Source organism: Ambystoma mexicanum, chromosome 9 (genome assembly GCF_040938575.1).
Source record: "Ambystoma mexicanum isolate Mex_15411 chromosome 9, UKY_AmexF1_1, whole genome shotgun sequence".
Taxonomy (NCBI): domain Eukaryota; kingdom Metazoa; phylum Chordata; class Amphibia; order Caudata; family Ambystomatidae; genus Ambystoma; species Ambystoma mexicanum.
In genome coordinates, this window is record NC_090931.1 from 637,834,312 (window position 1) to 637,860,358 (window position 26,047).

Genomic DNA, 26,047 nt, shown 5'->3' on the forward strand with positions numbered 1-26,047 from the left:
CATGCATCTGCACCTTTGTTGATAATGTTTTCCCGGCTGTTGTTGGCAATATTAGCTTATGTTGATCCACCCGCCACCCAAGTTTGTAAGAAGCCAAGGCAGTTGGTAATTCCGGAGCTGCCGGACATGGCGTACTTTCATCAGCTTCCATGCCACACCCCTGTGAGATCGGGGATTGGCGGTCATAAATTAAAGGGCCCATTCTTAAAACTTGTACTGGGCTCCGCTGTGCCTGCTCAAATGTTACATCCAGCTTGCCCTGCGCCAGCGGCCAAGGCAAATGTGTGTGCTTAATCAATGTCCCAGAACCAAAAACAAACGGCGGGGCCCTGGAAGTAAGCGTGCCAGATTCCCCACAGCGATCGCCTCTCCTCCCTCAGGGACCCTCACAGACGGGGATGAAGGTAAAATTCCTGGGGACGCAGGTTGTTGCAAAGGAGATGTGAATGATTGGGCAGGTGGGGGGGGGCACCACTTTCCCCAAAAGCAGGGGCTTCGGAGAAGGTAACAGCAAAATGTTCAAAGAAGTGGTTTTGCTGAAGTTCTTACCCGTCTCTGCCGTACTTGACGCCTGGGTCTCTGTTGATGGGGTGCTCATCGGATTAACCAGCTTCAGGCTTTTTAGTTTATCGCTGTCTATCCTGACCTTTGAACTCCTCAAGGTCCTGCCTTCTTCTATGGGACCTGCGGCCCTCCACCCACCGGACACCAGACACTCGACCACACTCTGCTACGCTCTGCTCTTCTGGATAGATATGAAGGCGGGCGTCAGCAGGAGGGGTGAGAACTAGTGAAAGGGGAGAAAGACTCTTTTCTCTCTGCAGCACAAACTCTCCACAGTTTGTTTCAGACACACCAGATACTCGACCACACTCTGCTCTTCTGGGTGGATATGAAGGTAGGCATCCGCAGGACGGGCGAGAACCAGTGAAAGGGGAGAAAGACTCGTTTCTCTGCAGCACAAACTCTCCACAGTGTTTCAGACACACCAGACACTCGGCTAAGCTCTGCTCTTCTGGGTGGGTATGAAGGCAGGTGTAAGCAGGAGGGGCAAGAACCAGTGAAAGGGGAGAAAGACTCTCTTCTCTCCACAGCACAAACTCACCACAGTGTGTTTCAGACACACCACAAACTCAACCACACTCCGCCACCCTCCACTGTTCTGGGTGGATATGAAGGCGGGCGCCAGCAGGAGGGGTGAGAATCAGTGAAATGGGAGAAAGACTCTCTTCTCTCTGCATCACAAACTCTACACGGTGTGTTTCAGACACACCAGACACTCGACCACACTCGCTATGCTCCGCTCTTCTAGGTGTATATGAAGGCGGGCGCTAGCAGGAGGGGCGAGAACCAGTGAAAGGGGAGAAAGACTCTCTTCTTTCTGCAGCACAAACTCACCACAGTGTGTTTCAGACACACCACAAACTCAACCACACTCCGCCACCCTCCACTGTTCTGGGTGGATATGAAGGCGGGCGCCAGCAGGAGGGGTGAGAATCAGTGAAATGGGAGAAAGACTCTCTTCTCTCTGCATCACAAACTCTACACGGTGTGTTTCAGACACACCAGACACTCGACCACACTCGCTATGCTCCGCTCTTCTAGGTGTATATGAAGGCGGGCGCTAGCAGGAGGGGCGAGAACCAGTGAAAGGGGAGAAAGACTCTCTTCTTTCCGCAGCACAAACTCTCCACTGTGTGTTTCAGACACACCTGACACTCGACCACACTCCGCTACACTCTGCTCTTCTGTTTGGATATGAGGGAGGGCATCAGCAGGAGGGGCGAGAACCATTGAAAGGGGAGAAAGACTTCTCTCTGCAGCACGAACCCTCCATGGTGTGTTTCAGACACTCGACCACACTCTGCTATGCTCAGCTCTTCTGGGTGGATATGAAGGCGGGCTTCAGCAGGAGGGGCGAGAACCAGTAAAAGGGAAGAAAGACTCTCTTCTCTCCATAGCACAAACGCTCCACGGTGTGTTTCAGACACGCGGTCCGATAGTACAGCGAGTAGAGCGCTCGCTTTGACATCTATGCAGAGCCTGCTGATGCAGGTTCGAATCCCAGCAGCGCCAAACTCAGCCTTTCATCCTTCTGGGGTCAATAAATGAGCAAAACAGAAAGGGGATGGCTGGAAGGTTTTGAATAAATCATAACCACTGGCAAAGCTCTGGGCAACCCTCCAGACCATCGTTTTTCAGCCTGCCAAGCCATTACAGAAGGGGAAAAACCATATGCAAATCAGGCTTGGTCCTACCCCAAAAGGGGCAGTCCAGCCCGAACTGCTAGGTCACATCCCTTCTGCACGAGACCACAAGCATCCCCAGACATGTTTCAGCCTTGTTGGGCGTCATCAGTGAGGAGTAGCTTGGTCTCTAGGCCCAGCAGACTCGGGACCCACGTCTGGGCATACCCGTCCCACTCGGGGTGACTTTAGCAAAACAGAAAGGTGATGGCTGGAAGGTTTTGAATAAATCATAACCACTGGCAAAGCTCTGGGCAACCCTCCAGACCATCGTTTTTCAGCCTGCCAAGCCATTACAGAAGGGGAAAAACCATATGCAAATCAGGCTTGGTCCTACCCCAAAAGGGGCAGTCCAGCCCGAACTGCTAGGTCACATCCCTTCTGCACGAGACCACAAGCATCCCCAGACATGTTTCAGCCTTGTTGGGCGTCATCAGTGAGGAGTAGCTTGGGTCTCTAGGCCCGGCTTGGGGTGGGGCCAAGCCTGATTTGCATATGGTCTTTCCCTTCTGTAATGGCTTGGCAGGCGAAGAACGGTGGTCTGGAGGGTTGCCCAGAGCATTGCCAGTGGTTAAGATTAAGTCTAAACCTTCCAGCCATCACCTCTTTGTTTTTGTCAATAAATGAGCACCACACACCGTGAGTAATAATAAGTAGTGCTCAGATGCCTGAGGGTTCGTAGCGCTATATGAATGCTAAATCATTATTATTATTACCAGAGATCCGACCACACTCCACTGCGCTCCACTCTTCTGGGTGGATATGAAGGCAGGCGTCAGCAGGAGGGGCGAGAACCAATGAAAGGGGAGAAAGACTCTCTTCTCTACGCAGCATAAATTCTCCACAATGTGTTTCAGACACACCAGCCACTTGACCGCACTCCGCTACGCTCCGCTCTTCCGGGTGGATATGAAGGCAGGCGTCAGCAGGAGGGGCGAGAACCAATGAAAGGGGAGACATACTCTCTTCCCTCCGCAGCATAAACTCTCCACGATGTGTTTCAGACACACCAGCCACTTGACCACACTCCGCTACGCTACGCTCTTCCGGGTGGATATGAAGGCAGGCGTCAGCAGGAGGGGCGAGAACCAATGAAAGGGGAGACATACTCTCTTCTCTCCACAGCATAAAATCTCCACAATGTGTTTCAGACACACCAGCCACTTGACTACACTCTGCTACACTCTGCTCTTCTGGGTGGATATGAAGGCAGGCGTCAGCAGGAGCGGCGAGAACCAGTGAAAGGGGAGAAAGACTCTCTTCTTTCCTGAGCACACACTTTCCACTGTGTGTTTCAGACACACCAGACCACACTTTGTTACTTGTTACACCTGTCCTCGCCCATCAACTTAATTTCCCTAAAGATGTTAGACATTGTGGTTCTCTATTGCGTCCCCCTTCAGCTGCTCGGTTAATATAAGAGCGCGCACAGCCGCACATTTTGCATTGCCCTGGAAAATCATGTGTCGGCGGCCATTTGACCTTCCAGCAGCATTTTTGTCATATCTCAAAGTGCAAATGCAGAGTTAAACAATCTTGCTGGCTGCTTCTTTTAAATTCCCATTTCATTCGACCTAAAATCCTCCAGAAACTGTGTCCATGCCTCTGGCCATCTCCAGTGGACACCTTGGGCGCATCAGACCAAGCACCATCCCATTGCTTTTCCTTGTTTTATTTTTTCCGGCTTGTGTCCTTTAAATAAAAACGAAGTGCTGATGAAAGTTTGGAGAAGTGAAGGAAACCCGAGAAGACATGTTTAAAGAGAGTGCTTTGCTTTCTTATTTGTGCTTATGTGGTTTAGACGTTGAAGGATCCTCTATGTGCGGCCTAACAGATATGCACAGGCAGAGCTGAGAGGATAGCTCAATGCGTCTGTCTTGGAAACAAGATGACACCGAACTGCAGCGTTTCGAAATCCCGCTCTCACACTTAGAGATTGGGCTGCAATTAATACATGATAATAAACACTGGTGTTTATAGGAGTCCCTGAGAACATATGAAAACGATCACAGGGGTCATTTACGTTATTTTTTTCAGTATTCCCTGAAAACCATACTTATGTTAAAGGCTCTTGTACCGGGCACTGCTGCCACCTGCATGGTCACTTGGCGCTCTGGCGGATCTGCAATGCAAGGAGGGTGGTGAGGTTTGTTCGTCAGATTGAGTGAGAGAAGAGCAAGAGAGCTGTGATGTGCTGTTGGCAGCTTCACTTCAGAGAAACTGGTTACTGAGCTTGGGTGCCTTTTCTGTTGGTACGCGTCATGTGGTGTTGCAGTGAGATTTGCATGGTTTGTTTTCTTGTTGGGGTGTTGTGAAGTGCATGCGGTTTATAGTGCTGTAGAGGTATGGTTGTGTTAAGTTCTGTGTGAAAAGGCGTATGTAGAGGGGTGAGTTTATATTATGGTTAGTTAGTGGCAATACATTTCCTACCCCGACATCCTGACTAAATGCAACATATATCTCTTTCCCCTGTTGGTCATTCTAGTGCAAATCAATTACCACCTCCACAAATTCCTCCAGGATACACACGTTCACTGTCCCCCAAACTCAATCCGCGTGCAGCACGGTTACTGTCCCCAAACCCACTCCTTTATGTGGGACGCATTTCATGCTGTCGGCCGCCCATTTAAGTGTGATACATCTCCCTCCTCTCTTCGTCCATCCCAGTGAGGTACGCTTCCCATCTTCAGCACTCTATCAAGGTGAGATACATTTCTGGCCTGCAATCACCCTTTCAAGTGAGATGTCTCTTCCATCCCCCGCCCTCCATCCCAGTGCGACCCACTCTTAGTTAATGCATCTGGGTGTGTTACAGTTCCTGCTCCCATCAGTCTATTAGGTTTGATACATTTGCCACCCCGATTAATCAGTCTCAATTGGCCCAGCACGATGCAGAAGTTATATAGGGCCTCATTACAACTCAGGCGGTAAGGGGTTTACGGCGCCGTAAACAGCGCCGACCCTTACCGCCTGAGTACGAGGTCCCTTAGCGCCATGGAGCTTTTAACACCAGGTGTTAAAATCCATGGCGCTAAGGGACCATGGAGTTAATTACGCCACCGTAATTTACGGTGGCGTAATTAACGCCTTCCCCACTCCCATTATGCCCTATGGGGCAAAAATGGGAATGGGGAAGGGTAAATGGGGATTGGGGACTTACCGCCCCGCCAAGGTCGGAATGGGGCGGTAAGTCCGCCAACCACCATGGCGTAAACGTAGTTTACGCCATGGTGGTAAAGTCACGGCCCAGGCGGTAACTTACCGCCTGGGTCGTAATGAGGCCCATAGTGTCTGCTTCAGGGCACAACATGGGGCTTCCTCATACTATTAGACTGGATGCTAAAAGCCGCTAACCTGCACATACATGCTAAGTGCGAGAGTGGCTGATTTACAAAAATAGTGTGTATGCTGGATAAGGCTGGCCTATGTGGGTAGGTTAAATGTCGGTCGGATTATGGTATCAGGTTATTCAATTGAGTGTTTTCCTGGAGTACTTTAGTGGTTGTATTCCCCTCTCGTTTCTCTTGCTGTCACAAGTTTCTCCCCTTCTCACCTGTTTTTCCTTTCTTGTGACGCTCTTGGACGTAACTTCCTTGTTGCTTACTGTCCGGGACTTATATAAACTTGGACGCGGGTCTTCGGAGTCCATCGTGAGCTTGCAGCCTTCCAAACGGAAGCGTTCAGTGTCCGGGCGAAGAACCAGGATGCCGACGAGTCGGCTCGAAGGAGTCAGGAATAGACTCTGAGCACGAGGAATTTCCAGGAGTAGTCCACGAAAACAGGTAAAGGGAAAGGATAAATAAGCACCAGGAAGGAAGGAAGAAAATAGGGTAACAAGGAGAGCACTAGGCGAACTCCGGAACGCATGTCTAGCTACACCAAGCAGTAGCGTTGAGATGCGCGGCGCCGCAGAGGTGTGGCCTTTTTCTAGGAAGCTGACCATAGTAAGCAAAGGCTGGAGTACAGCGCTTTGGAAGCGCTGGCCATGTTGGTAGAACCGCAGAGTTAATACCGCGGTGCATCATGGACCATGAAGTCCAAAAAGGGAGGGCTTGGCAGATCATGACACTTGCTGGGTTTTGTCTGGTTTGGCTTACTGTATTGTGTTTGTATTGGTATTTGTATTTATTGTGTTTTATATAGCGCCTTTGTCCAACGCGCTTTACATAGAACAGTCAACAATATAATGAATCAGAATGCAAATCAGCGTTCATAAACAGTAACATTCAAACTGTGTTCATAAATAGTAACAATCAATTAGCATTCCTGGGAGTAATCAGTCAATCAGTGTTCATAAACAGTAACAATCAATTAGCGTATATAAGAGTAAGTGAATCAGTGTTCATAAGCAGATTAAATCAATTACAGGACTGTAGCATGTGGTTTTTTTTTTATAGAGGAACGGAAAACAGATGATAGGAAGTAATGGAGCAAAGAGACAGGGGAAGCATGTTCCAGTGAAGAAGGACTAGGAGCTGGAACGAGTGAAAACGGGAATGGACATAAGGGGGATGTGGGACATTGAGTCTAAAGATATTAGTGGGGCAAGATGGAGAGTAAAAAGAAAGGAGAGATGCAAGTTAGTGAGGAGCAAGGCCATAGAGACATTTGAACACAAGACAGAGAAAGTTGTATTTAAGTTGAGAATAGAAAGGCAACCAGCCAAGAGAGGCCAGGGAAGGAGAAATTGGTCATGGTAGGAGAGAAGACAGAGTGAGCGAATTGAAGAATGATAGATATAAGAGGAGCAAGGCGTGAGTGGGGAAGACCAAAGAACAGAACAGACCAATAGAATAATCGAGAGAAGACTAGTGAGGAGTTTTGTAGCGTGGACAGTGAGAAAAGGGCAGACTTTGCAAATGTTGTAGAGATTAAATCGACAGGCACGGGATGTAAGTGAGATGTGGTGGTCAAAGGAGAGAATAGTCAAAGTAAATGCCAAGATTGCAGGCGGAGGGAGAAATTGAGAGACAGGAGGGAGGAAAAGAGATGGAAGTGGGAGGAGGTTGGGATTGGTTGATGGGAGTCGGTTCCTTTGCTCTGTTTCGGTTGATGTCTGGTGTGTTCATTCCCTCCTTGATTTTGCTGTGCTCCTTTTCTGTGTATTTGTTTGTTTTGTGGTGCCTAGTTGTTGTTCAGTCATTTTGACCCCCTTCGGAGCTGAAGAGCCAGGTTTTTAGAAGTGTTCTGAATTTTACATGGTCCTCTGTAGTTCGTATTTCTCTCGGGGGGCAGTACCAGAATTTTACAGGTATGCAAGAGAAGGCTGATCCTCCATGTTTTGTTCTCGTGTAGGTTCTAGGCCAATGTCATTGCTGGATCTAAGTGTTCTTGTTGGTTTGTAGATGGTAATTTTCTTTTGTCTGAATTCCGCTACTAGGCAGTGGATTGCTCTCTGTGTTATGAACATTGTTTTGAAGGTGATTCATTTTTTGACTGGGAGCCAATGTAGCATCCTTAGCGCTGGTGTGATGTGGTCTCTTTGGGAGTATTTGAGGAGAGGTCTGGCAGCTGCATTCTGAATAGGTTGCAGTTTCCTCAGTAAGTTCTCCAGCATTCCAAGGTATATGCAGTTGGCGTAGTCTATCCTGGACATGATGAGGGAGATGATGGCAAGTGTTTTATGCGTGAAAGAGAGGAAAGGTAGAATCTTTTTGATCATGTGAAGATGATAAAACATTTCTTAATTATCGTATTTACTTGTGGTTCAAGTGTTAGCTAGTTGTCGATGGAAAATATAATAGCTTATTGTGATGCAATATTTAACATTAGGTGGAAGAGGGGATCCATTTTTAAAAAGTTTGAATACCACTGATCTAAAGACAGTGGCGTGCCTAGGGAGTGGCCTGAAAGTGCACATGCAACCCCCGGAATCTGATTGGCCTTCCCAGGTGCCAGCCCATTATGCTAACTATGATAATTATGTGTGTGCGCTCGTACTTCATGACACCCCTGCATCAGTCAGTGCCCCACTTTGGCCACCCCACTCAAAAGAGTATGGACGCGCCACTGCCTAGTGGTTGCTGAGTCCCGGGCACGCAAGCCTCGTACACCCAGTTCTGTGCAGAGTGGAGTGGGTGGGTACATTCCTCTGATGTGGCAAATAACGGTAATTATTTGTCTAAAATAAGAAGAAAAAAAAGTGGATTTGCTAAGAATTCTTCCCCCACTCTTTAACGATACTGCAGGCTCATATGAGATCGGATGTAAATATAAAAAGTAATGTGCTTACTTACTGGGTCTCATTACAACTCAGGCGTTAAGGGTTAACGCCGTCGTTAACCCTTAACGCCTGATTCCGATTTTAACGGCTGCTTCTAGCAGCCGTTAAAATCCATGGCGCTAAACCGCCTTGGTGCTAATTACGCCACCGTAATTTACGGTGGCGTAATTAGCGCCTTCCCCACTCCCATTATGCCCTATGGGGCAAAAATGGGAATGGTAAAATGGGAAATGGGGATTTACCGCCCCACTCACCTTGGAATGGGGCGGTAAATCCGCCATCCACCATGGTGTAAACGTAGTTTACACCATGGTGGTAAAGTTGGCGTACTTACCGCCTGGGTCGTAATGACCCCCTGTCTTCAAACATTCACTGCTTCGTCATATTCCTCTTCTGTTAATCTTTATGGCCACTAGATGGCAGAGTGGTACCAGGGAATCCAATGTGTCACCCTTGATAAAGCTTTTCAGCGAGGTGCCTTCCTTATCAGTTGTAAACACGACTTGCATACGCAATGCTCAAGGGGCGTTTTCAGTGTCATTTTGGCATAAATTGTTAAATGGTAATCTCTAGTTTTATATCTTCCAGATTAGTGACTTTTATTCAGTTCTAAATAGGGTGACCAGATTTAAAAAGTTAAAACCGGACAGGGCAACTAACATAAAATTAGGACTAGCTCTTGGAAGTGGCTGTAAAGGCACTACACTTCAGTAGCGTTTGGAGGAGAAGGGGGTTATAATTAATGTATCACAAACTAACACTATCTTAAGTTGTAAAATGCAGCATTTCTTCTGTGCGAGATTGTGCATTCCTGCCTGTGCCAGCCATGAAGACCTACTACCAAAAACTGGGACCACTGCACTTTGCAATGGGAACACATGAGAAAGGGGGACAGATCACCAAAAACCGGGACAGTCGCGGGAAAACCGGGACGTCTGGTCACCCTAGTTGTAAGTTCTTGACATTTTGGGAAATTAAGCGATCTACTATTTTAGCCACAAGGCCACTGCTCCTCTCTGTAGAGCCACGTGCACAGAATCTAATCAAGGTCTATGATATGATGTCAGCAGGATTACCAGTGGGTACCATACTCCCTCCTGGGCTTTCATTTCTCAATCAGTTGCAATCTGGTACATGTAGTATTCTGTCACTTCAACTGAATAAGAGAGACTAAAGTAGGGGGACCAACTTTACTAAACGATTTCGCAGGAGTATTTAGAGGAAGAGGCGCATCAGAAGAGGTTTGTGGCGCACGCGGACTCTACAGTGTTGTTTATGCTGCTCCTTCCGCAGTGTCCACCTTTTGTTAACAGGAGTGGCATAGGCATTCTCACCGATATATAGCACAAAAATATAAAATGACAGTACAGTTCGGCATACAGGGAACCGGCCTGTTAGATCCCCTTTGATGGCCTGTCCAGGGATTTCCGATGCCCTGTGTTGCAAAAGTCCTGCAGTCCCCCTCGTTTGCCTACCTATTGACATGATCAGAAATGACATCAGAAAAAATTACATTATAAAGGAGTATCATCAGTCTCTGATACTCTAGAGCATCATTGGTAGTGACATTAAAAGAAGTGTGCAAGTCAACTCACAACTTAATGTGTCTTGTGCATGACGAAAGATCACAATTATTATATGGACACACTCCATGGTCTAGCAACCGATGAGAGAGGATTTTTTGTTTAAATCGCAAAAGCTACAAACTGCGTTACTTCTAGAGACTCTCACTTTGGGCAGGTAACATACAGTAATATTAAATGACTTGTCCAGGGTCACACACCTTGGTTAAGTGTTGCTTCCAGGATTTGGACCCAGTCTGTGATTTAAGCACTTGGACACATTTATTTATATTTATGTATTTTAATTCTTAGTAACGCGCCAGATCGCCCGTAGGCCTCAAGGTGCACAAAAAGACACAACAACAAACACAAACACGAGACAGTGGTACGGAATCAATGATCAAAGTAAGCACTAGATCTCGGGAGCCCTAAAGAAAAAAGATTTCAGCTTCTTTTTGAAATCAACAAGTGACGTGGTCGTTTTTAGTTCCAGCGTAATGGAGTGCCAGGTGGCAGGAGCCAAGACATAAAAAATGGTCTTTCCAAATTTGGCCAGGCGAATCTGCGATGGCTGAGCTTAGCTTGGTCAAGTGACCTAAGAGATTGTGCAGGGCCATACCTCTGAAGGCGCTCAGAGAGATAGTTGGGCGCTGTCAAGCTCAAGCACTTAAAGGTAAGTGTCAAGATCTTAAAGGAGACACAGTGATTAACCAGAAGCCAGTGCAGGTTTTGGCTGGCTTCAGTAATGGAATGCCATCTGGGGATGCCCAGCACTGCTCTGACCGCCCCATTTTGTGTGACCTGAAGGGCGGCAAGATAGGATTGAACAGTGCCCGCCAAAAGGATATTACAGTAATCAAGCCTAGAGTTGATTGAGGCAGAGGCTAGGATAGACATATTTTTGACGGACAGAAACGAATGCAAGTAGCCCAGCTACTTGTTGATCCAGCCACAAGAGGCATGGGTCATGGCTACATGTGGCCTCGTGGTGAGCTCAGAATCGAATGTAACGGCAAGCGTTTTAATGCTCTTGGCCACGGAAATGGTAACATCAGAGATCAAAAAGGAGGCATATTCCGGTGAAAGGTTTTTAAGCATGTTGTTTTGAAGCAGCGATAAGAATCTCTGTCTTGTCCGTGTTGAGGGCCATAGAGTTTTCCACCATCCAAGAGTGAATGATTGTATAGATGGCATTGATGGCCTGAGATTCCTCGCCATAAATGCCAGAGAGTTCAAGGATGACCTGGGTGCCATCGGCGTAGTTAGTATACCGGACAACCAGGTCATCAAGCAACAGGAGAAGAGGGAGAATATAAATGTTGACAAGGGTAGGCGACAGTGAAGAACCCTGTGGGACACCCCGTGTGAGAAGAGTGGGACAGGCGGAAGCGTCATGAATTGCAACTCGAGCAATACATGGACTCGAGAAGGAGACTAACCATTGCATGGACAGATTAGTACAGCCCACCATGGATAGCAGTCTAGATGCCAACAGCTCATGATCGAGCAAACCAAACGCGGCCAAAAGATCGAGTAACATGAGAAGAGCTTGATGACCCCAATTGATAATGGCCGCAAGGTTGGACATTAAATCGAGCATGGCAGTTTCGGTCCCATGTCGGGCAAGGTAGCCCGATTGGCGCAGCCCCAAGATGGAGTTCTGAATAAATCTCTGCAGCTGGAGATATGCCACCCGATCCAAGACCTTGAGTAGAAACTAAACATTGATTATAGGGTGGTAATGCTTGGGCTGAAGAGGATCGAGGTTATCTTTTTTGAGAAGCGGAGTAATCCATGCCTCTTTCAGATCGGTTGGTACATGTCCCTACTGGAAGGTTTGGTTGATGAGCTTGGTTACCCAGGGGACGATGGTATCAAAGCACTCAACCAACAACCTGGAGGGACAGGTGTCACCCTTACATGTGGTTGGTTTCAAATCAAGAATAATCTTGTTGACTTCCGTCATTGTACAGGGAGTGAAGGAGAAAATCGGCTTTGGGGTGGATTGCTGACTGGTGGGGACTGTGCAGGGTGAAGACGGCACAGGTGAGGGATCCAGAGTAGAGGCATCATACTAGATGCTAAGCTCATGTGGGACATTAGACTCTGAGTGAGAGGCTGTGCCGGGTGAAGACGACACAGGTGAGAGTGCCAGAATAGAGGCATCATTAGAGACACGAAACTCATGTGGGACACTAGACTTCAAGTGAGAAGCTGTGCAAGGTGGCAACAATACAGGTGAAGGTGCCAGAGTAGGAGGGTAATGAGAGACGCCAAACTCATGCAGAGCACTGGACTCCAAATGCGAGGCAACTTTAGCTGTGAAGGCGTCATGACTAGTTTGGGAACATGCGGAATCTTGGGGTACATTAGTCTTAGTGTGGGTATTGCAATTAAAGTTCCGAAGGATCGCAAAAACTTCCTTGGAGCTTGATTTGGCTTGTGAAATTCTATTGTTGGATATGTGGACTTGGCAAGGGTCATGGCGACCTTGAATTAATTGGTCAGCCCTCCCTCTTCAGCGCCATGATGCCTTCGGGCGACCGTGCGCTTTACAAGTGCAGATAACATAACATAACTACCTGCACAGTAAGTGAATTGTTACAGAAACCTGGTGAGCAAAGAGAATATGATTATACATTTACTTTCCCCCATCCAGAATGGAACATTGCAGTAGCACCCTGCACACCTATGTGCACCCTAAACTAATCTCGATTGGTTTTTAAAACAGTATCCATGTTGAAAGAAAATGCAGTACAGTATGAGGTCACCTGCTTGAGTCATTTTTTTGCACAGCATGCAGGCGTATGCTCCCCTCCCATTTATTCACCAATTATTCGGATTTCCTAGGGGACAGACGCCCCTCCCAGTACCCTCTGGTGCCTGGCCCATCATCCTCCAAGTTGTATTATTATACTGCTCTGCTTACAAAGATCAAGAACTCCGGAGGGAGGTAAAGGGCTTCCTTGCCATTTGATCTATCGCACGAAAACCGCATGAAATCCAAGCCAGGGACGCTTTGGCCACCTAAAGGGCAGAAGCACAGTCAGGACTTTTCACTCCCCCGGGCAGCCTGTGTCCAGGAAGTGGGACATGACCCTTTAAAGCGGGACAGTCCTGCAAAAGACGGGACGACTGGCTACCCTATAACTATAGTAACGTCTAGGACTGGAGTAGGGTGACATAGGGCCATCTGGTAACCTTAGACATAAAATAAAATGAGCAATAGTGCAGTGGGTCGCACAAGAAAAAGATACCCACTTCTCTTAAGACCACGGGAAGGAAAGCCTAATCTGATATCACAATGATGTCAAGTGATGCCTCTGGTTATTCCTTTATGATTCACTGCCCTGCTGCAGTTGCAAGTCAAAAGATTGGGAATGCAAGTGGGGCAGAGGGGAGGGTTGGCACAGTTGAACTTAAATGTTTGCCGTCACAGAAAGCATTGAACTAGAGACGCAGGCAGGAACCCACCTATAAGGTCCATTTAGAACTCGTCCAGATCTGGGAGAACATGATCTACGTACTACCTAATTTTCTGTCTGAACCTTACGTCTCTCTTAATGAAGGGAATGGACTGTACTTGGAAACTCAATACTGATCTATTCCCGAAAGCATGGATCATTCGTGATCAAGGTTCTGCTTGGCTTCACTGTATAGTAAATCCAGTCAGGGTTTCAAGGGGGCCATAATGAATATGCATAAGGAACATTTACATATAATGAGTTTTAATAAAGCTAATCTGCATATTAGTTAACTGATTCTGAGGGCCGGACTGGACTTGACCATTTGGTGGGTTAAGAGGCCCAATCTTAACCTTGAGAAGAGGCAGTGGAATATTGGTCCCTCTTGGATCCGTAAATTACTCCAAAGAAAAGGACATTGACCATGTGCCGGGGGTACTTGCTACCCGTGATGCTGCGTCCGCACCTTCCTGTGTATGGCGGCCTCGCGGGTGGCTGTGCTGCTGTCCCTCGTGCAGCGGGTCACGCAGGAGCATCCTTTGAATCCTCCTGGGTGACGTGCCATGCAGGAGACTGCAGCAGGCAGTTGCCCGGAATTCAGCATGTGGCTGGTGCGGTTCCCATGTTCATCAGCAGCGCTACAACAAAATAAAGCCTCTTACCTCACTCCTGAGTCCGGACATCCTGATTGCTTCCTCCTTCTGTTCTGCCTGTGAAGTATTGACGCAAAACAGACCACACCTCTTGCAGGCTTGGGCTACACTTGAGAAAAGGCCATCCTTTGGAAACAGGACATTGGCCACTCTTAAGAGCTTGGTTCTCACTTGAAAATAAACCACTCTTTGTAACAGGACACTAGTTACTCCCTGGCTTCACTTCGGAAGCGAGACCAGTCTATCCTTGGAAATAGAATATCAGTCACTTTTGTGAAACTACAGTTATTCTGTAGAAAAGGACAGAGAATGCACTTGTGTATGGGGCTTTGCTTACTCTTGAGAGCCTAGAGTCAGTCTTGAGAACAGAGCATGGGGCACTCTTGGATTCAGGACACTGGTCACTCTTGAGAACCAACAGCAGGCAAATCTTGGATGCATAACATTGCTCACTTTTGGGATTGGCTACTTACTTTGTTTAATAACAATGTGTCACTCTTGGCAAAGGAGCCTTGGCAAGATGCGCAGGCATATTAAAGTAAACGCGAATTTCTCCAACACAAAGTTGGGGTCTGCACTAAGGATTGAGTCCCTCTTAAACACACAGTAGGGGCCTTATTCTGGAATGTGTCTGGCAGCACAAGCTCTTAATGACAAGTTCATTTATTTCATGAAGGTTATTTTATGGCATAGATTGTGTACTGGGACACATACTGAGGTCCGCTAGACTCACTCGGTTGGGCACATGTGATTTAGAAGATTGATCACTCAGATTTAGGTTATGAAAATGAAGAGCACCTTATTACCTCACTGCCTTTAGCCAGAGCGAAGCCGCCTCCAAGCAGGATCACAATGCCCCATGGCATCTTCTCATGTACAGTCTTCCAGTTCAGCAGGGCAGGAGGCACTCGAATCGTCTTCTTACCCCCTGCAGTAGTAGTGGCGGCATACAGAATGGTTATTAGGAGTACAAATATGGTAGGACATTTTTTTTTCTCCAGAATTGTTATAACACTCTATGCTTAAATAAGATCACAAATATTCCCAGAGGTTTATGAAAGTCGGTCATGTGACTGGCTTCTCCATAGTCAAGGACAATCTTATCCAACAATTGTATATCTGCCAGGTTTTCTTTTTGAATACGTCTAACTATTGAAATATAATTCCTAAGTACTACACTTCTAAAAATGTTATATCATCCAAATCAAATACAGTATAAACACCTCCTTTTTACTTGCAGATTTCTTTATCACAAACTTTCAGGTTTTGATATCTTTAATTGTGCTAATTGAAAAACTTATGCTGCGATGGAGACTGCATTAGCTTTTGAAGTTTCAATACCTTCTTCATCAGATGGTAACAGGCAAAAGTGAGGGGCAGGAGAGATCTGAGAGTTTTACAAGGCTGACATGCAAGGAATGCATTGCTGTGATAATCTTATCAAACAGTTTTACATCTGCACACATAACTGTTGAATGGTACACTGTTTAAAGAGATGCTTGTGGTTACGTAATTGAAGAATTCCATTCTTGTATTCCTACCCACACATGTCAAAAGTGCTTTCTAAAATGTTGTCTAGTTAACTTAATGGTGAAAATGTCTCAGGGTGCAGGGATTAGAAAGACAAAGGGTGCATTGTGATAGCCTTTGTGTACTCATTTTTCAGGTACAGCTGAATTGCTTAAAACCTCTGCATCAACTATGAACAATTTCAGATTGTTACTGCTTTTTCTGAAGGCACAATGCTGACTGACTGCAGTAGTTGTAACATGTAATACCATACAAAAAAGACTTTACAATGGTATGCATTTTGTTTTGTCACTTCACACGCTGTGTGACTTCTATGTCTTGGCAAGGGAGCATAATTACTAACACCTGTATGAAATTGAGGGGCTTATCAAAACACAGTTCTGTCCCACATTATCTGTTAACAGGGGACTTGTTGGACTTCAATGAGGAGAACATACACAAGAAAAACTCATTTGAAGAAAGCTACCTCTCCCTTATAACACCATATGCTCTGGGACAAGTGAGCTGATGCATTCACAATTTTAACTGCATCACACCTGAGCCTGATTGTCTAAAAACACCTTCATTTCAATTTTAACAATGAATAACATAAACATATAGACATACTAGAATAAATCACAAAATATGTGCAAATATAGCAGAAGTGCAACATATTACAAAATGTGAACATTGTGCAAACATGAGGTTAGTATAAAGTGCCAATAAAATAGGCAAATAGGCAAAAGCCTATTATTTCATGGAACTGAGTATTCCTTTATTTCAAGTAAGAGAGATATGGCAGACTTCTCACTCCATCTCAAGTCAGGCCTACAATGCTGAATGTACGGTTTCAGGATGTTTCCAATTGTAAAACGTTCACAGATCGACAACAATTGTACAGCAATAGGCTGCCAAATTATTTCATCTCATTCCCGCCTTGTACAGAGAGATTATGTCAGACATGATAAGCTTGCCCGGCAAGCGTGGGCCTTGTGTGTCTGCTTGTGTGCAAGCTAGCTATTAAGCTCCTCTTTGGCCAATACCTGTACTAGAGGTAATGAGAGACTTGATTGCAGTTGCTGTGAGAGCCCTGAGGATAGAGTATGTGAACATTAATCGTGGCAACTTATTCTGTAAGAATGCAAAATATGCATACATTCTAAAATGGTCAATTATCCATCCATTACAGTTCAGAGTCATTCAGAACCTTGAGCATCTCCCGCTCCCATCCGCTTAGACACTACACATAACGAAGCAGAGGTCAGTAGGCTATTTGTCTTGTTGAGTTTTATGAACTAGTTATATACTGCACGTCACAATGAGTTGAGCAGTGAAATATATCGTATTTATTATTTATTTGCAGGACTTCAACACAAATGAAGCAGTGCTACTTTTGAGCAACAAAGTTGGTTATGGAAATGTTTACTGGCTGGACACCTTTAATTGCCACATAGGGTTAGTAGGGATGTGGAATGTGGCTAGACTAAGATCTGTATTCATTCAAGGTTCCCTAAGCCAGAATGTATTGTCTGGTGTGTCTCGTTTTTTAGGTGTTTGTGAACTGGTGAGGGTTAGTGACTGGAGTAAACCCATTGTGTAAATGCATTCGGTCCTGATGAAGGCCTATTAAAAAACTTGCTGAGGAACGTTGTTGGATGGCCATATCCTAGTGTTGGCCCGAAACACATTGTGTCGACCTGTAACGACCGGCATTGTCTGGTCTACATCATTGTCTTTGGAAAGCTAAAGAGTTGTAAGATGAAAGAATTTGGCAGCTTATTTCTGTACAATTGGTATCGATCTGTGAACGAGTAACAATTGGAAAAATCCTGAAACTGTATATTCAGCATTATAGGCCTTACTTGAAATTGAGGGGTACGTTACCCGTGTTTGTATGGAATGTTTCCTGATGGTTTGGGATTCAAAGTTCACCATAGTGAGATATAAAATCAACGTCTCTAGTCAAAGTGTTGTTCTTTAGGTTGAGTGTCTTCAAATGGTTTATCTTCTGTGTCTTGTATTTGAGTGAAACCTTTAATACCAAAACTGACAGGTCCTTTAGTGTGTGTGTTCATCTTGTGTAAAGTGGTGTTTTGCCAGTGTTTCTGTTTTATGGTTTGCAATGTTTTGTCTGTGTATGTTTTTTCTTTTGCGCAGTTCCTGGCAAGTTTCACCTACATACTTTCCTCACAGGCATTTCTTGCATTGGGTGAGGTATACACTGTTGGACAATTTAAGTTCTAATTACCTTGAATATATATAGTTCGGTTCAATGGGCTTTTTATAGCAGATTCAGCGCAGATGCGTTGGCAGGTTTTGCATCTCCTCTTATTGCATGGGTACGTTACAGGTCTCATTTGTTGTTGCAATGTGTTTCTGGTAAGGCAGTCTGCTATATTTATGTTGCTTATATTGAATTGAGGGGTCGGTTCAATGAAAATTTCTTTTAGTTCTTCATCCATGCTGAATATTAGTTGTAGGTCCTCAACAATTCAAGTCAAGACTTTCCAAATGGACATTAATGCAGATCAACTGAAAAGAGGATAGGTTGGTTCTGTTTTTTTCCACCTCCTATTGCACAAATTCGAGGGCATCGGTATTCTACTTAGGAAGGTTCTGCCCTTGACAGTTCTTTCTTCAGGCAAGGACAATGAAGGCCGGATCATTTATGGGACTACTAAGATCCAGGACTTGGTTATTGGGATATGCAGTATTTATGCCCCAAACAGTAGGGATGGTTCCTTTTTCAGATCACTTGCTAATTTCCTTCAGAATATGGGCCAAAGCAATATACTGCTGGGTGGTGACTTTATTTATGTTCTTATTTAGCATTTATAGGAGTGCACAAAACCCTGAGGCATCTATGCGCAAATGAGACTGTGGGCCTGCACTTACATAGAAGTGGGGGATCTATACACTCTGCGGGTCGGGGGATGCACTGTTATATTAATTCCAATGTGTAGATGTGTGGAGGCTTACTCACACGATAAATGTTACACTTTCCGCTCAGGGTAACACAATGTTTACTCCCTCACTGATGTCTTCCTGGTTCATTTACACATAATTGTTTTCTTGCAGATGTTGAAACTATACTTATATGTGATCCTGCTCCTGTTTGGATTGAGGTTCTCTTGTCGTTTTTAATTCCCCAAGTCCAACTATGGGAAAATTAATACTCCACTCTTCGACAATGCTGAAACAGTGTATAAAATAGTGAAAGAAGCCAAATTTTTTATAACTACAAACTGGTCCCCTGAAGGGAGTGCAGAATCTACTTGGGAAGCATTTAAGTGCTATATGCGGGCCTGCTAATTTTGTCTCTCAGACAAAAGAAATAAAATAAAGGAGGTAGAAATGAAATCGAGGAAAGAGGTGATTCGAAATTTGGAAAGAGACTATATAGCAACTCCATCCACCAAAATGAAAGAGGCTCTAGTGCACAAAAGTACCTGTTCAGTAAATTGTTGTTTGAGAGGGCAGACAGGCTCCTTTTCGGGATGAGATGTAGCTTTTACGAAGGAGGGGAGAGATGTGACAGGCTATTGTATCACTGCTTGAGGATTCAGGTGAGTGAAAGAACCATAAGTGCTATCACATACGCCTCTGGGACCTTGACATATAAACCTGTTGAGATTAATAGGGGGTTTTGTGATTAATACCAGATTATACACGTCATAGGTGAAGCCAGAGATCGCAGATCTGAGGAGATCTTCGATACCTGTGGATTGCAGAGTCTTTCAGATTTGACGAGAACTAGTTTGGATTCAGCACTCTCCATGGACGAATTGAAGAGAGCAGTCAGTTGCTTAAATGGAGGGAAACGCCCTGGTCTGCATGGCCAACACGCAGAGTTTTATAGGACCATGCCAAATATGGTATTTAAGCTGTTGTTGGAAGTGTTGCATGCTTCGAAGCTGAAGGGGTCACTCACACTAGCGATGAGACATGCTTCTTTCCCTCTGTTGTAGAAAAAAGGAAAACCATCTACCTCCATGAAAAGCTAAATGCCCATCAGCCTTTTACCACGGATAACAAAATATTTGCCAAAGCATCATCGATGCGAGTGAAGAATACGTTGCTGCAACTCGTGGCTCCAAATCAATCTGGATTTGTTAAGGAGAGGAATCCTTCTACCAATATGCGCAAACTGATCTTGACATTGCTCGAGAGCCAGAAACAGCCGTTAGATCTAGCTGTCTCTTTCTTGATGCTGACAAAGCATTTAAGAGTGGGACTTCCTTTTTACATTACTGCAGTGATTCAGTTTTGGGGCAGAGATAAGGGAGTGGATAGCATTATTGCATTCGAAACCGGCAGCTGCGGCTAAAAAGAATGGCATGTCCTCTGATAGTTTTGAACTGAAAAGAGGTACAAGACAGGGCTGCCCACTTTCACCTTTGTTATTTGCACCAGTGATGGAGCCACTTGCTATGAAAATGAGATCTGATGTGGAAATACAGGGTATCCAATATGGAGATAAATTACAGAAGGTATGGTTATACGCTGATGGCATGATACTTATGAAAATTGGATTGATCGCTACTGGCTGTAATGGAACTGGTCCAAGTCTGAGGCCATGCCTGCTTCCCCGTTGTGCAATCAAGTTTGGATTCCACTGGCGTCCGGAAAGATTGTAGTATTTAGGATTATGGGTGACTATGGGTGACTCATGTGGTCAAACTCACAATGGATTAAAATATGAGGTGCCTGACAATGAACTTGAAAATGGATCTGGCGAGATTGGTTCAAAGTGAAATTGTACCTTCGGGGGTAACTACATGCTGATATGCTGCCTCTCCACATAAAGAAATAAAGCTTAACAGAGATAGAGAACCTGATGCAGAGCTTTCCATGGGAGCACAAACGGAAGTGCCTGAAGCTTTGGCAACTAAAACTCCCTTGTGAGAGAGGTGGTTTGGGAGTTCCAGACTTTGCACTATATCATCTGGCTTTTTCTGCAATTCATTTAATTCAGTTTCTTGAAGATTCACCTGATATTTGGCTGAGAGCAGAGTCTGGCTGAATACACTACTTGCTCCAGAGGCACTCGACAACTGGAAATGTCAGAGGTTGTGCATTCTCTCCAGCAACACATTTCATAAGGAAGACTGGGCGTAAACTGGGGGAATTGACTAAAGGAAATAACTCCTTATCAGCTAGATCTTCAATCTGGATGAATACGAGGGTGCTGATTGATGGGAAGCCTACTTTATGGACACACTAGTTGTTAAGTGGATTAAAGTGTATTCGAGATTTATTTGTGGACAAGAAATGGATCCCCTTTAATAAGCTGTCTGTAATGAAGAACCTCCATGACTGCCCCTACGGTGAGTACAGGAAATTGAGGACAGAAATTGGGGGAGAGGGGTGCAGTGGGGGAGGGGTTGAAATAGATGAAAGTGATGCTCTCAAAAAACAACAGTTTGGTTTTAAAGATAAAGGTCACTTTGCATCAATTGTGTACAGAGTTATAATGAGCTACAAGAAGTACAATAAGCAACTCCTCCGTTCAAGCGCAGAGTCAATTGGCACATGAATAACTAAAGGGAGATGGAAGAACCTGTGCAGCAATGTGGCTTTGAACTAATTGAATCTTGGGGAATGAGTGCGGCAGATAGAAATTCTCAACAATGTTTACTGTACCCCCACCAAATTGTGTGTAAGAGGTTTGAGCGACTCAGATGCCTGTTGGAGCTGTGGCCACACGGCGGGCTCCTTTTTGTACATGATATGGGAGTGTTCTAAAGTAAGGTCAGTCTGGCTCAAAGTCACTGAAACCATGAACAAGGTCTTGTTATCTGACCTAGATTTTGATTTTCAGACCATTTTTTGGGCGGAAGACAAACTCTTAGAAACTATACGATATCCCCAGAAGTGTTGGTTTTTCAGGTATTCTCTTGCTGCTAGGAAAATCATATTGAGAGTTTGAAAGAATGTCAACTTTCCCTCATGGCTGGTTTAGGTTGAAGATCTTTGCAAAATGTCACTGCTTGAATGAGTCATTCTGCGTAAGCAGAAAACAATCTGAATGAAGACATTTGGGGTAGGTTCTTGGAGATGACAAAACGTAATATGTACTATGTTTACCTGTCTGTCATTCTATATTGTAAATACTTTAATGATAATGTGAATTTTAAAAAAAACAATTCAAGTTGTAGTTGTGGGTGAAAGGTGACAGGTAGGAGTATTCGTTCTGTAGTTCTTCTTTCTCTGTATTGTATCATGTTCTCTTTTGGAATTTTCAGTGCACAATTAATCTCCTTGTCAATCTGCCTGGCTGAGAATCCATTTTGAAGAAATGATGTGGGAAGTGTGGCGAGTTGCAGGTCCGTTGGAGCATATGTTTATTGATAGCCTATATGTAAATAACAGATCTTTCTGTGTCAAGTGTATGGACACTTCTGCTGTGCAAATACTAAATAACTGAGGTTCTTGTATACAGCTGTTCCATAAGGGCATTCCTTACCACAGACATAGTGGTATGCAGAAAGTGTATGTTCATCTTGGAATAGTCCATGGTTAATTTTATTTGGTAGAAGAAGTAATTGATTGATTCATGGAATAGTTTAAGAGAATCTTCACCTTCTGTATAAATCATGAAAATGTCATTGATGTATCGTAACTATGTTGTTGGAAATCTTCTTCAAGATCTGTTATAAATCCAGAACGCCCCTTTCCACATTCCCCTTACGACCTTCTTAACCATAGACTCCACCCTCCGGAAACTCCTGTGGGGCAGAAAGCAACCCTGTATTGCCCTGACCACACTACAGCAGTCCGTCTGGGAAGGGGGTCTGGGAATACCCTGTCGCAGAGCATATTATTGGGAAGCTCAGCTAGGGGTCTTGAAAGACTGTCTCCACGCGAACCCGGCGCTCCCACATATTGGGAACAAGACCAATTGCATGGGCGAGAGAACGCCCCTCTTGGTACTGTATGGACCCGACACGACCGTTGCTGACCTCCCAGGGATGATACGACAGATACGCATTGGTGTGGGAGGAGGCACTCCAACACGTCAGATGGGGGAGGCGGCCGACATTGGGTCAACCTATATGGAACAACTGGTATATACCGGAGGTCTTTCCAATGGGCCGCTTTGCTAGCTGGGAGGAGCGGGGGATACAGACCTTAACGAAGGTCCTACAGGATGGACACCTGAAGCCGTGTGAGGCATTACAAGAGGAGTTTGCCCGCCCCGTCGGGGACTTACATAGATACACACAATTGACACATGCCCTACATGCCCAATTCCCTGTGCTCTCAGACTTCCCGGAAAGCTCCACCCTCGAGGTGAATGTCGTTCACGCGAGGATTCTGGTAAAACCCACGTCAACACTGTAGCAAGTGATTACTGCATTTGGGGCCCAGGACTTAGTCCGCCTGCGGGAGAAATGGGAGAGGATGGTGAGACCCTTGGAATCGGAGGAATGGGTGGAGGCACTAATGTTCCCACACAAAATAGGCATAGACTCCAAACATAGACTTATTCAATACAAAATACTTCATCAGGGCTATCATTCCTGAGCTGTGATGGATAAATGGGGGCTGGCGGAGGATGCTGTTTAAAATGCCAGAGGGGCGCAGGAACCTTTTAGCATATGCTGTGGGAGTGCAAAGTCATACAGGAATTCTGGCGTAAGGGCATTCACAAAATCAACACAGTCATCGATACTCCGGTTCAGTTGGAACCTGAGGCCGCTCTGCTGGGAATCTGGGGGCATGGGGACCACACACTAGCCAAAAAATCGTTCTTGGCAGTTGTGTTGGGCCTAACAAAGATACTCATGGCCAGTATGTGGGGGGGGGGCCTGAAGGTCCAGCCCTGAGTAGCTGGACCAATGAGATGGACAGATGTGCCTCCCTGGAAAAACAAATATACACTGCACGGGGCTGCTCCCAGAAATTTGTTAAGGTATGGGGTAAATGGACAGGCACGACATAGTCGGAGCAACCACAAGTAGCAAACAAGATCCACCTGCTTCTGTCCTGAACCCTATCTCTTATAGGTGCTCCCTGCACCTTCTTCCTGCCATGGACCGCTGAATCCCGCAAGATCTGTGACGTAATGTACTTCACCTGACCTTGCTTGTTTGTGTGCACTCATTTGATACGTGCTCCTTGTTTGGCTCTGATCCACTGTACAACATTGAACTGATAATGTGTGTGGAACGATGGGTATGCCCGTCCTTTGTTGTTATAATCAATAAAAAAAAATATCACAAAACAAAAAGATCTGCCATAAACAGGTTCAGGTATTGAGGCATCATTTATGGGCCCATGCCCCATAGCAATGTTTTGTAGGATACCTTGCCCATTAAAATGAAAGTTACTGTATGTGAGCATGCATCTCATGAGGCCCGTGATCGCCCTGATTGGGGTGTCTATCTTGCTGGACATTTTCTGCAAGGATCTCTGGCGAGTAGCTATCGCATCTTCATGTGGAATTTATGATTAGGGTGGGGTGACATCCAATGTTGACAGAAGTTCTTTAGGTAGTGCACACCCTACCTCTCGATACAGTGAAAACTGTTTCTTTGCACAGCTTTGTTTATCAGTAGTCTGGTGGTACGCTGTCATTGCAAATTTTGTCTATACATGTTTAGACCCTCCAGAGCTTTTCTGGGTTGGAATTGTGCTTCCCCCCTCTGCCAGCCACAGTACGCAACAAAGCAAGTTCAGAGTTACTTCATGATTATGTCATAAGTGAATGATTTGCTTTATTGAATCCGGGAGCCATAAGATCACACTTTTCAACCTGTTGAGTGGGATGTTATAAGTTTGAATGGTGATCACAGTGAAGTCAACGGAAGGACACATTTGCGGGAAGGTGATGTAGGGTTGCTTGTAGGGTGAACCCACTTACATCTATGGAGACAGTAAGTTGCAAGGGTGAAAAATATTCTAAAGAAAGTTAACACCCTCCAAGTGAGTGGAGCGGCATGCCCTATACAGATGCAAAAGAGATAGATACCGCAGGAACAGCCTATCTGCTTGTGACATAGTATCTATGGATGCAGTGTAGCTTTCTTATGTGTGTTCCTTATATGGCATGTACACAGAAAGCACCTTTTCAAGGTCTGCATTCATTGAGTATTGAAGTAGGGAGTTCCTGTTTGTGATGGAGTATTTGTTGAATATCAGACAGTCTCGATCAGCTAGGTCTGATTGGAGTTGAGTGCAAAACAGCTGGAAAGCAAACGGTGTCAGGTCCCTGGTCTAGATGAATAAATACGTGCATCTCATTAGTGAAAGGTGATTTGATTTAAAGAACTAAATAAGTGACATGGATAAATGTGTAATGAAAATAACCTATATATACATTTGTATTTCAGAAATGCTCCCTTAGCATGATAGATTAGCTAATGTGTTTATCAATATTCAGTAACTAATGGCCTCATTAATGGGTCTAAGGTAACAGTAAAGCAGATCGTGTTTGCAAAATACTGTTTTTTTTTAATCTCCCTGACCATTGCAAGTTCCGATTTATATATCTCTGTCAGTATTCCAAGAGTGAGCCACTGGAGATAAATACTCCTTGATTATAGGGTGAATTGCACACTGAAAAAACACCAATTTTAACCTCCATCCCAGAACCACCTGGATGAGGGCAATGCCCTCCTCAAAGGCCTCCTGTCGTCCTCCCTTGTGCCACTGAGAGTGTCCTACACGTGGCTGCATGCCTCATCAAGGGTATATGCAGATACAAGTAGATCACCCCAGCCCTCAACGACCTTCACTGGCTCCCACTGCATGCACAAATCACATTCAAGTATTGCTGCATCAGCTATAAGGCAGTCGCCCTCAAGACATCCAGTTTCCTCGCAGAGAAACTCAGCATTTCTCATGGACAGTCCACCACCAAAAGCCAGGACACTTACAGACTTGAAGTACGCTGCTGCAAAAAAGAAAGGACCAGAAAACAAGCCTTCTCTGCCTATGCCCCAAGATTATGCAACCTCCTGCCCATCAGCATCAGGCTCGCACTAACGCTCCTGAAATTGAGAAAAGAACTCAAGATCCACCACTTCAAGGAGTCTCTCCTCCTCAACACCTGGGCCATCATGTCGCACCGTGCCACCTGACTCGCTAGACGCTGTCCGCCCCTCTCCTCCCTGCCACCATGTACAGCTGTACCCCTCCTCTGTTTCCATCTGTATCCTATCCCAGCTGTATATCTGTTCTGTAGGAACCCCTGAAAAGCGCTCCTTTAAGTATCTGTACTGTTGTGTGCCTCTGTAAAGCTCTCTGTTGTGTATCTGTATTGTTGTATACCTCCCTCCATCCCTAAGAGCGGACCAACCCTTCCTGAACTTCAGGCGAAACACTATAAACTGGCTTGTAGATAAGGACCTCTGATACACCTGGTTTGTGTTAGACGTGATAATTG

The 26,047-nt window shown here is 45.3% G+C and overlaps 1 protein-coding gene across 1 annotated transcript in view; it reads right to left on the bottom strand.

Moving 5' to 3' along the window:
• The window catches only part of LOC138488402 (solute carrier family 13 member 2-like), a 418,056-nt gene that overhangs the window by 37,606 nt on the left and 354,403 nt on the right, over positions 1-26,047 (bottom strand). Inside the window, exon 9 of the mRNA XM_069615342.1 lies at positions 14,955-15,076. Within this exon, the coding sequence (XP_069471443.1) occupies positions 14,955-15,076 (122 nt within the window). The remainder of the gene's footprint in view (positions 1-14,954; positions 15,077-26,047) is intronic.